The sequence below is a fragment of the Rhagoletis zephyria genome, unplaced genomic scaffold, assembly GCF_001687245.7.
Source record: "Rhagoletis zephyria isolate East Lansing unplaced genomic scaffold, Rhagoletis_zephyria_1.1 Rzeph_scaffold_03488, whole genome shotgun sequence".
NCBI lineage: Eukaryota > Metazoa > Arthropoda > Insecta > Diptera > Tephritidae > Rhagoletis > Rhagoletis zephyria.
The window spans coordinates 10,542-24,993 of NW_016160571.1; the positions used below are offsets into that span (position 1 = coordinate 10,542).

Below are 14,452 nucleotides of genomic sequence, written 5' to 3' on the forward strand. Positions count from 1 at the left end.
TCAATAAACTGTGCCAGGATACCACTTTGTAATGAGTTTTCGTACGTTTTAAATTTTACACTTTTGAATGTAAACAAAAATTATATCAGCTGTTCGTCTAACTTGCAAGTTTCTGCAAATTTTCTGTTCGCGTACTATTTTGGATATTTCTCTCTTGTGAGCGAACAGATGACATTTCGCCGGAATTTGGCAGTTGGTTGGTTTCTGTTGGAGATTTTAAACGAACGCACCTATAATTTCACCGTGATGAGGTTCAATTGATGCTAATTTGTAGCAAACATAGCACGCGCACCTCATAGGGTTAAATTGTTTGTTTACAGTTTTTTGACATTATAACTAGCTACAAGAGAGTTCGAGCTAGTGGTCACTTCTACCTTGTTAAATATGCCTTGGATATATCTATCCCTTCAATCACCATTCCAAATGTGTCCATATTTAGAAAATCGGTTCAATAGTTTTCGAAATATAAGCTTTTGAAAATGTTGAAAATTCCAAGTTTAGCCCCCCTGTCGCCGCACGTCAATTTGCACAAAAAAAAATATGCCGTTGAAATCCGGAAAAGGGTGCGGGCTCCGCCCAAGAACCAACTAACAAGATCACGCAATCGGAAAAGAATGAAAAAAGTAAATTTCTGAGCGTTTTTGACATCTGCCTAAAAATGAAAACAAACAAAGAAAACGAAAAAGGCGCGGTTATTGAGTGCGATTAGATTGGTATTTATTATAAAATATAAAAAGTGAAACTTGATGACAATTAGAAAAAAAAGTTCATAAAATATGGTTTTAATGATTGAGAGTGTTTTACAATCGCATATTATCGGCACCGGCCGATATTTCAATGCCAACGTTCTGACCACAAATGTGCACCCACTTTTCACGCAAATTTACGCCTCTTGGCAAATCAAACAGACGCACAAACTTGTTCCAATCAGAAAGCACTTCATATTATATCATAAATTTGTAATAAATCTAAATTTCTAATTAAAACCGCTGCAGAAAACACATAAAATCGCTAAAATATCACTACGAAGAAGTAGAAGACGATGTAAACAGAACCAAAAAACATCAAAAACGCTACGAAAACTTTTTTCTGAAAATCGATTACAAATACAACGATGGCGGATTACGTGATCTGTAGTCGTTGGTTCATGTTACTGACGAGTGTCGACCACTCAGATAATTCNCATGGGGCAAATTTGATCTGAGCAAAAATATTGGCAAACGAGTTTCCTAGATAAAAACGCTATAGTTTGCAACGCACATTTTATTAAAAAATTATTTTTTTTCGTTAATCAACACTTATCTCAGGCAATGAACCAAGCAATGAACTTAAACAGAAAATGTTGATTTCGCCGCAAAAACCCACATATGATAAATTTCACCAGTCATTCACTCGTAGAGTTGCCAAACATTTTTCCAACTATATTTAAATGGGCTTAACTCTTCTTTGTTTCGTTGTAGTCATTACAGAGATACACTAGAAATGTATATAAACTAATTTAACAAACATGTTGTTGATTAAAATGTGCAATATCTGTCATAATATTAAAGAAAATAATAGCAGCGTGTACCTCTCGTTTTGGCAGCCCTGACAATCCACGTCCAAAAGTTCATTTTGCTGCTTCGACATTTTGCGTTCAGTCAGTGAAGTGGTGAAGTGCAAGATTATTACGCTAGAAAAAGTAAGAAAATTGAATAAGTTATTTATTCTGCGAAACCAAACAAAATTTCCTTTTTTGTACGAAGAGAAAATCACTAAAATAACATTACGCCCGAGAAAATTGTGAAGTTTGCTAAAGCAAGCAAATTAGTTAATACCGAGTTGAGAAAAATACGTGTACGTCGAGATAGCCGAATTATAAGTTGAAGCTCGAGTTCAGTTCGGTTCGATGCGCACTTAAATTCGATTAAATTAACAGTTAAAACAAGAAAAGGTACTTAAACTAGAAAATCTGATGATTTTCTCTTCCTGTTTTGGTTTGAGCTTGTTTTTTTTCTTGCCTGGGCGAAGAATAACTTCGGAAATAAAATACGTGTAAAGTGCAAAGAGAAGCAACAAAAAGAAACTTGCGACGATTTGTGAAAAATCACATATGACAAATGGTTTTCAGTTTAAACGTGAATCTTCATTAAAATAGTAAATTTGGGTAATAGTCTGTGCCATATAAAACGCTGGGAAAGGGTGAGTAAGCGGAAAAGTTAACTAAAGCTGCTAATTAACGGAAAACTGCCTATCTCTATATGTATACATATCTAAAATACGTCATACAAACAAACATATGTATTCACAAAGGCCACTTAAAGAAAGCTAACAGAGGGGTAGTCAAAAATTTGAGCCCCTGATATCAACTTATTGCAAAGGTTACCTATATATGTGCCAAGTTTTGGTATAAATTCGTATATGTATTATTGCTTATTTAGACGGAAATCTGCGAATGCTAATAATTTTCTATTGCGTAGTTTAATATGCATATAACATAATTTATGTAGTATATTTTTTGTATTTGAAGATTAATCACTCCCGTGAAGAAAAGTCTTGTATAGGAATTTAGAGGTATTTAGTATTAATTATTAAATGGCAGATTTTATTTTTAATTTTTCTTATCAGAATTTGGTGTTCTATTGGCCCTTACCGCTTCTCCATTCCTTTCTATGCTTTACTGGCAAATGTGTTATATACATTCATGTCTGCATACAATATATATGCATTGTATTTATGTACATATATATATATGTACCTACATACAAATGTGTAAAAATGTGTACACATCAACATCTACAAAACCCACTGGGAAAATAGGTAAGCACATTACATGTTTCTTTCAGTTTTTAGTACGAAAATTGTCATCGTGACCAATGTTATCTACTAGTAAAGCGTAAAATGAACACCTCCGACGACACATTACGTTGTCAGTTGCAAAATAACGTGCCACCGAAGTAATTTCCAAGCCTCGAACCACTCCGAGCGACTGCTCTACTTTCTACGTGACTTACTTTATAAGTGTACATTCTAAATTCCTACTTACATACATAAGGCGGCCAGGTCTTTGTTAAGGTGAGGGAGATTCGTCAGTGATGTGGTAAGGACCGCCTGGTGCAGTGTAAGTTGCTGGTAAGGGTCAGACATACTTCTGAGCCGCCTTACAAACTGAGTTACGTAGAATGCAGAGCATTCGCTCGGAGTAGTTCGGCGCTTGGAAATAACTTCGGCGGGACGTTATTTATCAACCGACTACGTAATGTGTCGTCGGAGGTGATCATTTTGTGCTTTACTAGTAGATGACATTGGCCATGATAACAATTTTAAAAACTTGAAGAAAACATGGCTTACCCCGTAAGGTGCTTACCTCTTTTCCCAGTGGGAATGTGTGCATTCATTTGTATATACATATGTACATACACGTATCCAATAAATATATACATATACCAATAGATTTTGTTTTCTGTCCATACTTTTGTTTATTTCGGTAGAAATGTTTTATATTATTCCATCCTAGCTACTTTTTCATGAGCTTTGTTTATGGACTAACAAATAAGCCATATATACATGATAAAATATGTGCATATGTATGTATGTATGTATATCGATGCTTTCGAGGAACTTGGCACGCTCCATCACCATTGTTTTCGAGTAAATTCCAACAAAATCGTTGATGGTGCACTTGACCGTCCCTGGCTTATCTACCTGCACACATCATACATACTGCGTATGATTGCAGTTTGCAATATTTTTTCTCAGCTGATTTTGTCCTTTGGCTGATTTCCCGTATGTGTTTTAAAATATACTTTATAGAAACTTGGTGCAGCAAATACCTCCCCATTCATTGTTACCTGTTCACAAGCGACCCTTTCTACTTACATATATACATGAATATTTATATACTATATGTTTGTACATACATAAATGTACGTATGTATACTTATAGATTTGTTTGCGTACACATCGTACGCCTATATTTATTTATATTTGACTGCCACTACCACAGGGTGACTTTAATGCTCATCACTTTTATTGATTTCTAAAAATAGTATAATGCAGTGCAGGATCTGCATCAAAGTATGCAAGTACAATTTGGTTCGATGGCCAAAACCACAATTATAGAGATGATGGTAAAAGAATATTATTATTATTGGCTTTAATATACAGGCATATGTTACATGTCTATTAGGCGTTTTAATGATATCACATTTTTTTCTAACTACTTATTGGTAGAATTATAACAGGTGAAGTAATTAGAGCGTGAAGAAATATTTTGACACTGCCTTATCAGAAAATTTTTGTACAAGTCACAACTAAAAATGTTTTGAACTTTATTTTTTTTCCATATAACAGTTTTCAAACCACCGTGCGCCAAAATTTCCTTTTCATCACCATCTTCTTAAACTAGAAAAAATACTCCTTAATCAGTCCGCACACGGGTCGTTTAGCTTTAAACTAGTTTTATAGCTATATACTAGCTAGTATAGCTTTAGAATTAGGCTGTTTTTGTTTCGCGTCGCTTGCGGAGCATCAACAGTTTTATTGTTTTCCTGAAAATTTGTTGCGATTTTTTATTAAGGGTGCGATATGTACTTGGTACACCCCGCCAATCATCCGACTGCGCCGTTTGCCATGCCACAGACCAATTTTTAGTAAATACAAGGTAGGAAAATAAATCCCGCTATTTCTTTTTTTTCTAACGCAGACTCATAAATGAGCTTTTGACATTTGGCCTCTAAACGGCTAATCGGCGTTTTGTCTCAATGACTTGTTCGCACGCGTTAATTTCTTGCTAAAGTCTTCTTTAAAATAAAAAAAACTAGACAGAATTTAATGCCAATTACATACATAATATATTCCATGTATTTTCATGCAGTTCGTTCACCCACAACAACGCAGCAACGAATTCCGCAGTCACCATTTCAACCGCCGCCTCTCTGCCAACGCACCATAGCACGACAGTATAAAATCGGACAGCGTCAAAAGCTGAAATACCGACAAAGCAGTAAATAGCGTTGCAAAGTTTCTACATTTGCACGCGTAATTTCCTCAGACATAGCGCAGAAAAAGAAAATTTGTAAATAAAAGAAATTTTGTGGATGTGAGACAATAGCCAATAGAACAAGCTCAACCAACGCTTTACCTTGACAGTGACGACGTCGACAAAAGTGGCAAGTCAGTGGAGGAAGCAAACCAAACGTATTGGAAAAGAAAGAAGCTGTACATACATACATATCTATAGTTTCTTGAAAACATTTTAATATATTGTACTAAATAAAAGAGACTCTTAAACAGGATAGCCAAGTGAGTAGCTTCAGTGGTCTGACATGTCATCAGCTGAGGAGCAAAATAACAAGATGAATGAATTAACGCCGGAAGAGGTAAAACATTAAGTAATATATGTTTGAATTAAAGTGACAAATAACTGAATTTCTTTACAGATACGCGCACGAAGATTGCGTACATTAGCGGTAGCTAATACCCCAAAAGTAAATACGCCCAGCAGTACCACAACTACAACAATAGAGAGCAGCTCAAGCTCCACTACAATTCCGACAACACCAGTGTCAGCGGATGATAATGAGAAGGGCTTAGGTATGTACATAGTATGTATTTAAAAATGTATTTTGAAATGTATTTTGAATAAAACGTCATTCCAATTAAAAAAAAAAAAATAGTTGACATCATACAAGATCGCGCTTCGATAGTAATTACAGTATTCCGTTTTTCTTTTATCTTGGAAACAAGCAGGATGGATTTTTTAACAGACTTTTTGATTAAAATAGGCCGGAAGCAGGTTCTCCAATATAAAAACACTTCACGATACATTTTTTTTTTTATGATTTCAGGAAGACCCCATTTAAGAAATCTGAGTTGCAAGCCAAATTGCCTAATACTGAAAATTATAATATTTCAAGGAACAACGTGTCTTGTTATATTGGATCCTCCTTTTTAATTTATTTAATTTGCTTTTAAGTTAAATAGATTTGTGTTCGGTTTAATTTGTTTGAGTTTGTTGCGTTTAGTTAAATTGCATTTGTCATTAGTTAAATTGCATTTACGTCGAGTTTAAATTGATTTGTGTTTGGGTTAAACTGATTTGCGCTGGGCTCAAATTAATTATCTATTGTTTGTATGTATTGGATTTAATTATTCAATATTTGACTAAAATTTAATATTTCAATTCTACTCCACACTTGAACTAGAAGGTTTTTTGGCTTACAACTATATCTTCGGGCCAATATTTTATATTAGCCTCCATTCATTTCGTTCATTTCGCCTCTCGCTTAGTGTTGGCTATTTGAAGGGGCTATTATTTTCTATTATTTTAAACTTTATCAATTTTTACCGTTTACACTAACTTTTAGCACCCCGCTGTCCCAACTATGCTACTAAGGATTCACGCTTATTGCGCACCCAACTCACAGCGGAGGCTTCTAATTCATCAGAAAACATGCTACCCCCTTCGGAATCTACGAAAATGGACGTTGACGTTGAAATGAATTCACTAAATACAACACCTACTCAACCCATGGATATAGCTAAATGCCCATTAGTGCTGACCGCTGCTTCATCAACCTCGTCTGTATTCACACCTCCAACAGAATGTGCTATAAAAGCAGAACTCGGCAATTATAGCAACGAAGCAGCTGACAGCAGTTTCGTTGAATGTATGGAGACGACAGAGATTACAAACACGATTAGCGAACGTAAGCAGCCGGAACAGTCGTTAGATGAACGCATTGAGGGCATGATTTCGAAAATATTCAATGCTGCATGGAATGAACATAGTGTCGGCTCAATGATATGCCCGCGTACTGCCAATTTTCTTGAACAATATCCACATATGCGTTTTGATTTTGAAACGATCATACATGATCTACTGCTAGAGTGTGTGCTAAAGTTGTATAAAGAAGAGCATGATTCAACAGAGGGGGCTAGCGGCGGAAGCGTTGCAGCGGCTACCAACGAGGCCGATATTCCGTCTACGAGTGCTAGTAGCTCAGCAATAGCTGTAAGTTCCAGTGACAATAATAAAGCGACTTCATCGAAATCTACCGCTGCATCTGCATTGGCGACGTCTACGTCTACAACATCGGCAGCATCATCAGCGAATCCCACTTATTCAACTCCGAAAAAGATCAAAAGCGATGACACGGAAGTACAAGAAATATTGGCAAATGCAGCGCCAGGCAGCGCAGGTGGCACGCGACCATCGATTTTCTTTTCAGAAAATGCAATGAGTGGTGGCGGCAGTAGTAGTACACGCGACGATGAACAACCCACATCATCACAGGGTAGGTTTTTGAATACTTGCGTAAGAAAAAAAGTTGCATTTCAAATTTTATATTCTTTTTTATTGCCACTTATAACAGCAGCGACTACCTCAGCTGCTGCTAATTTGGATTGCACCACCTATCCAGTACCAACGTCTGCCACAATGCGCGGCACTGTGGTCAAACAAGATGTCGTCTTATACTTGGTAAATTGTCATCGGCTACGTCAACAATACTTAACTGATAATAATGTTAGCAGCAGCAATGATCCAATTGAGGCGGCAACGAAAATTCAAAGCATACTACAACAAGTATATGACGCCGTAATGCGCACCACAATACTTGTGCTCACCGATCGCATCTATGAAAATTCGAATTATATATTAGATCAATCAGCCTTGCTGGAAATGCTCTACCAAGGTCGCATACCCGATGGATTCTTATATGATTTGGTGGCTACCGCCTACAACCAATTTGAAGACTTCCAACAAATCTTTACACAACTTCTGCGTGGTCTCTTCATTGGCATGCAACGCAATATTTGTACAGCCAATATAAATACACAGCAAATTGATTTGTTATCTAAATTGGTCACCATTAAAGTTGGTTCGTCGCGGCCGATATGTGATTTAATTGCTGCGCAAGTGAATTTCCTTCCTGAAATGTGTACGAAAATACCAGGCCGAGAAATAGTGAAATGCAGCTATTTAGGGCCATTCTTATCCGTCTCGCTGTTCGCCGAGGAAAATGTGAAATTCGCAGAGGCGCATGGCAAAAGCAATGTCATTGTGTATAGCATGTACCACTTTCGTTGGGTGAGAATTACAATATTAAACAACGTTTGTACAAAGATTTTCAATAATTTTGGATATATTTTTTTTCGCTTAGGAAATGCAATCAATGCGCACGTCAATGCATACAGTCTTTCACTCGTTGCTCGTCAACGTAAATAGCCGCCCTAATACGCTTGACTACATTGGCAAAATACTGCGCTACAACGAGCGTCGTGCACAGCTCGCTTGCGATGAAAAATTGCTTGCACGCGATGGTTTCGTCATAAATCTAATGAGCGTATTGCAACAGCTGTCGGTGAAAATCAAATTGGATCGCATCGATCCGGCTTTTCCCTTCTATAAAGACTCGTTGATCTCCATTGAGAACGATACGAAATTACGTTACGCTGACGACGAATATAAACAGTTCATTGAACGTAATTTTGCTACGGTCACACATAATGCCAACTTCCAGACGCAATGTTGGTTCCTAACACTTCAAGCGCATCATTTGGGCTATATGCCAGCCATACAACGCTATCGGCAGAAGGCACGCGCCATTAAAGAACTGCAAAAACTCATTGACGAAATCGATCGCACCAAATCGCATTGGGAGAATACACCTTATGCGAAAAGGAATAAACAATTTCGTGAACGTTGGCATAAGCAATTGAAAAAGTTGACTAGGTAAGTGGAGTGAATGTGTGTATATATGTATGTAGGTGGAACGCAGGTATATTATGCATTTGATGAGTTCAGAGAAGAAAAAAAACGTTAGTTTCGAAATCTATTTGAACAAAGACAAAGGAAATGCGTTCCAAATACATCATAGTCATGTATCAATTAACAAATAAATATATATTTTAATTAGGTCCAAAATGTGCAGTGAACTATGCTTGCTCGATCCTAAACTTTTATCAGCTTGCATGTACTTCTATTCGACTGTTTGTGAATATCTACTATATCAAATTGAGGGACGTGCCATTGAGGGCCCATTCATAGCCAATGTGCCGGTGCAACAATTGAAGCCGACCGATGCATTTGCTGCACTGCCCGAGTGGTATGTCGACGATATTGCCGAATTCATATTGTTCGCCATGCAACATGCCCTCAATGATATACGGCAGACAATCGATCATTCGATAATCACATGGTTGTTGACGTGCGTCTGTGTGCCCAATCTCATAAAGAATCCTTATGTCACTGCCAAATTAGTTGAAGTGTTGTTTGTGTTCTCACTTGGACCACAAAATTCATTAAGCGCATCTGTAAGCACAGTAAATTCAATGTAATTGATTACTTTTATTTTATCATTTGCTCACACGTTTTTTTTTGTTTTAGATGTGGAATCATGAATTGGCACAGACTGTGCTTTGCAGCGCGCTTATGAAATTCTACGTAGATATTGAAACGACTGGACAAAGTACTGAGTTCTATGATAAATTTACTATTAGGTGAGTAAACTAGAAATAATAAAATTAATATATGTTTGTATATTTTCGCTAATGAATTTGCTTTTCAGATATCACATAAGTCATCTATTTAAATCAATGTGGGAAAATCCTGTGCTACGGCAAGTAATGATAACCGAATCGAATTCGGGTAAACAATTTGTGAAGTTTATTAACATGCTCATGAACGATACCACATTCCTGTTGGACGAATGCCTAGAAAATTTGAAGCGCATACATCAAACACAGGTAAAATTGCGAAATGATGAAGTAGAAGTAGTAGCAGATAAAATGAAAAAAAAAATTCTCTTTCTTATTGTGTTTTCTAGGTGCTGATGATGAACGAGAGCGCGTGGGGGCAAATGAGCTCTGAACAGCAACAAACTAGACTCTCGCAATTAAATACTGATGAACGACAGTGTCGTTCTTATTTGACACTTGCACGCGAAACTGTGGAAATGTTTCATTATTTAACGGTAAGTTCGATATTAAAACTGATGTTACATAACCGGAAGGACACAACTGGCCAAGGCTTCTCGATCGAGCTGATTTTCCAAAAACTCGTTGGGAGAATTTGTATGCTGTAACAATAACAACAACATAGTGCGTATAGTACTCTTAGGCCGTGTCTCTTTGGGAGATACAATCTCTAGCATGGCAGTGTGCCATTTACAATCTGGATTTTTATTTCTTTAATTGACGGAATATGCAGTTCATTGCTTCCTTCTTCTGACAGTTTTTTTTTTTTACACACGTTCATGATACGCTGATCAACAACAACAAAACTGATCTGTAGTAAATATTATTTCCGATAGGTGCAGTTCAAATACTAATTTTTCATATACCTACGATTTAAAAGAGATTAAAGACTGGTTTTCACTATGTCAAATTCAGTGGCATTTGTCGTCAAATAAGTGAAAACACTATGTCAAAATCAAAAAGCGGTTTATAGATTGATTTTGATCAGGTAAGGTCTTTAGTCGTGTACATGCGCTGCGAAATCGGCCATCTGTCAGTTTTTAGCCCATAATATCATCGGTAGAGGTATGGATAAAGGAGATAAAGTTGTGTAAAAATATGTCGCCAAAATTTTTTGTCAAACTATGACATAGTGAAAACCAGTCTTAAGATTGCTTTTAATGTTTATAACTGATATGTACTTGTATGTATATTAAACGCAAGCCTACAAGCTAATCAAATACATATGCATACATTTTTAATTAATTTTTGTTTTTAATTTTCAGAATGACATTAAAGAGCCATTCATGCGCGACGAAATAATCGATCGTCTCAGTTCAATGTTAAATTTCAATTTACAACAATTGTGTGGGCCCAAGTGCAATGATCTAAAAGTACGCAATCCAGCTAAATATGGTTGGGAACCACGTCGGCTGCTAGGCGAAATTTTTGATATATATCTACATCTGGACTGTGATAGATTTGCGCAGGCATTAGCCGCCGACGAGCGTTCATTTCAGAAGCATCTATTTGACGATGCTGCCAGTCGCATAGAACGTTTGGGTATACGTTCCACAACTGAGGTGGAAAAATTCAGGTCATTGATTAGTAGAGCCCATGATATTTATGGTAAGTTGTTGGCGGCATTGTTTCTTTTCCTTGTTTTTTCTTTTTGATATTTCTGTATAAGATTTTCATTACTTTTACTACTACTATTTTGCAGTTGCAAATCAGCTAGCCGAAGATGAGTGCGCCGATGCGCCCGACGAATTCAAAGATCCTCTAATGGATACGCTCATGTCGGATCCGGTAATGCTGCCATCGGGCACGATTATGGATCGTGCTATTATAACAAGGCATTTGTTGAACAGCAACACTGATCCGTTCAATCGTCAGCCATTGACCGAAGATATGCTCGTGCCAAATATTGAACTGAAGGAACGTATCGATGCTTGGCGTAAGGAGCAACGTTTTAAGCGACAACAAGAGCAAAATGTACGCTTAAACGATAAGAGCAGCTAAATTATAGCATCGATGGCGTGTGGTATGTACTGTACGGTGAATGTGGCGAGCAAGCAAACAAACGAGAAAATAAGTCACTGAAATCGCTGCCGCCGATGTAGCAGCTTCTTATATGTTTGGCGTAGTTCATGAATCGAATTTTAATTAGTTGTTTTGTGTGTGTGCGTGTGTATGAAAAAAAAACAAAAAGGTCTTACTTAAGATAGCATTTTCTGCTTATATCATTTACCTCACCATAAGTTGAGGTAAACATTATTAAATGATTCCTTTATTATGTTTAGTTATTACCGAATTATAATAGAAATACTCTCACAATCAGTTATTGTTACATTTCTTTGTAATTATTATTATTATTTTTGTATTTCATAACTCTGTTACAAAAGAAGGAGGAACTGTCTATATTTATATCCTTTCATTATTATTATTATTCTATTTTTGTTCTTGTCTTTGTATCTGTATTTATCAACTCTAGTGTGTATATGTCTATATGTAGCTGAAATTCGCAACAATTTAAATTTACGATATACGATATACATACATACATACATACATATACAAGTGAAGAAAAACAAAGAAGCAAGCGAAAAAATGAAATGTTGGTTTAAATTCCGGCCTTCTTCAATAATCCAATATTGTCAATTTGTTTGAGTATACCAACAAAAGCAAGCAGAAGAAAAGCGAAACGAAACAAAACAACAAAATGAAACAAAAAAAGGCGTTTAAAATACGATTTTTTTAAGTAAGAATTAGTTTGAAGCTAAGATTGAGGAACATAAAAATTAAAAAAGTATAAATCATAAAAATATAATTAAAATATATGCGTAATATACGATGGCCTATATTTGATTTAATACAATTTTTACATATATGAGTACGTACATACATACATGCATACAAGTATATATATACAAAAAAAAAATACAAACATACATACATTACATACAAATAGAAGTGTTAATTGTAAGCTATCTTTAGCATTAAATGGCGACGTCACCATTGCCGTCGCGCGTAAAATAAAAATTAATTTCTTGAAAAGATATTTAAAAGTGTAATATTTATTTTGATAATTTTTCTGTTATGAAGCGAGAAAGAAGGTAAGAATAATGTAGTGAAATTGTGTGTGATATACCGTAAAAGTTTCAAATCAGAGGACAATTGTCAGCTGGCGTTTATACCAGGCACGATGGTCGGTTCTACGTTCACCAGGTCGACCCGGATACTCCGGCCAAGGACCATCACACCAGCACACACCCCCGAATATATAATTTTTTCATCATCGGAGCAGCATTTTTCGGCAACTCTGCTCCGAATTCTCCTCGCCCGCCACGTGCAGTGTCTGCGAACTCAGAATTCACCACCGCTCAATATCGGTGCGCTGAACAAATTGCAATCGATGGTGCCATCTCAGACAGTGCTCGGGCATCAACAGCCACAGAGAGTGGCAAGCAAACTTCATCGCAGCCTGCAATCACCGCAACACGCAACCAACAGCCAGGCGAGCCAAACAACACCCGACAGCAAACGGGATCGCTTACCCAACTATCTGGCTCCCTGCTGCACTGTACCCAACAATAATCAGCAACCACCAACACCCTCGCCTACTCAGCAAGCTAACCCTACGTATTTGCAACCTCGGACGTCAGTGCGGGCAACTACACAACAGCCGCACCAGCAACCTGAAAGCCACCACAGACAAAACCAACAACCCCAAACTTGGATCTGGACATGCACGGTATGTGCAACCCAGATCCGCGCCAACGCAGCATCTGTCCAATGCAACAGGTGCGAGGGCTGGTGTCACTTCCGCAGCTGTTCCAGGCTGAGAAGGCTACGCGACCACTCCAGCGCCTACGTCGCCCCCTGCTGCTCCCAGCCACCAAGCACGACCCAGGCGGCCACACCGCATACCCCCGCCCTACCTCCCCTCCAAACAATACCACCTTCTCAGCAAAACCAGTCTCCACTTACACCAGCGGCCCGAACAAACCAAGCCAGGTCCATTGCCATTATGCACATCAACATCAACGGCCTCCAAGGCAAAATTCCAGAGGTGACTGACTTCATGTCGAGGCATATCATCAAAATCGCGGCAGTACAAGAAACAAGGCTCCGCAGCAGTACAAACCTCCTGACCTGCGACGGATATAACGTAATCCGCAAAGACCGCCTACGCGACAGAGGAGGCATCGCTTTTATCATCCACTACTCAGTACAATACAGAAGCGTCACGCCTGCCGCCGCCCTTTTCATCCACAGCCACACAGAACTGGAAATCATCAACGTCTACATTCCACCCATCACCAGTTGTGCGCCAGGATACCGTCCAGATATCAGCCCGCTACTCATCGGAGATAACACGCTAGTGATTGGCGACTTTAATGCGCATCACGAGCTCTGGCGCTCCAACCTTGGCAACGACCAACGGGGTATAGCGCTATCAGAGCAAATCGATGACTTCACCTTCTGCTGCCTGAATGACGATGCCCCAACAAGACTCACAGGCACCTGCAGCAGCTCGCCTGACTTATCCATCGCAAGTGCAAACCTAATCAACTGCACCACATGGCGAGCCATGATCTCGTTGTCCTCTGACCACCTTCCCGTCTTACTATCTATCGACCGCCCCAGCGACTTTATAGTCTCCGAGCGCCATACATATGTAAACATCAAAAAGGCCAACTGGGACGGCTTTAGAGACTACGTGAACACCCACTTAGGTGCCCTACCAACTCCACCTGATGCTCGCATAGCCGAGCGCAAATTCCGCATGGTCCTAAACGCGGCAGCTGCCGGCTTCATCCCAGCCGGACGTATACCGGAGATCCGACCAGGCTTTCCGACCGAAGCGGCAAGACTCGTTGACGTCCGAGACCGAACCAGGCAAGCCAATCCCGAAGATGCTAGCATCAAGGATCTCAACGTTGAGATCAAGCGCCTCGTAAACAACCACAAGCGGAAGAAATGGTGGGAGCACCTCAAATCATGCAACCTT

The 14,452-nt window shown here is 38.4% G+C and overlaps 1 protein-coding gene across 7 annotated transcripts; it reads left to right on the forward strand.

Moving 5' to 3' along the window:
* The first annotated feature begins 1,593 nt into the window (after positions 1–1,593).
* On the forward strand, positions 1,594–12,514 carry Ube4B (Ubiquitination factor E4B). 7 transcript variants are annotated; one of them, XM_017624065.1, is made up of 13 exons: positions 1,594–1,681; positions 4,856–5,199; positions 5,275–5,360; positions 5,421–5,574; positions 6,348–7,277; positions 7,356–8,071; positions 8,145–8,716; positions 8,901–9,306; positions 9,371–9,483; positions 9,552–9,729; positions 9,810–9,956; positions 10,725–11,067; positions 11,162–12,514. In XM_017624065.1, the coding sequence occupies exons 3-13, from the start codon at positions 5,307–5,309 to the stop codon at positions 11,458–11,460; spliced, it is 3,912 nt and encodes a 1,303-aa protein (XP_017479554.1). In that variant the 5' UTR covers positions 1,594–1,681; positions 4,856–5,199; positions 5,275–5,306; the 3' UTR covers positions 11,461–12,514. The 7 variants fall into 7 exon arrangements, with proteins under 7 accessions (XP_017479554.1, XP_017479555.1, XP_017479557.1 ...); XM_017624066.1 differs by having other exon boundaries at positions 4,856–5,178; XM_017624068.1 differs by having other exon boundaries at positions 4,856–5,360; positions 8,901–9,297.
* The last annotated feature ends 1,938 nt before the right edge of the window (positions 12,515–14,452 follow it).

Bases quoted from the DNA above. Each gene is read 5' to 3' on its own strand.
- Ube4B (XM_017624065.1), top strand. From the start codon at position 5,307: ATGTCATCAGCTGAGGAGCAAAATAACAAGATGAATGAATTAACGCCG. The intron at 8,717-8,900 runs GTAAGTGGAGTG...TATTTTAATTAG, and splicing joins CAATTGAAAAAGTTGACTAG to GTCCAAAATGTGCAGTGAAC. The intron at 11,068-11,161 runs GTAAGTTGTTGG...ACTATTTTGCAG, and splicing joins TAGAGCCCATGATATTTATG to TTGCAAATCAGCTAGCCGAA.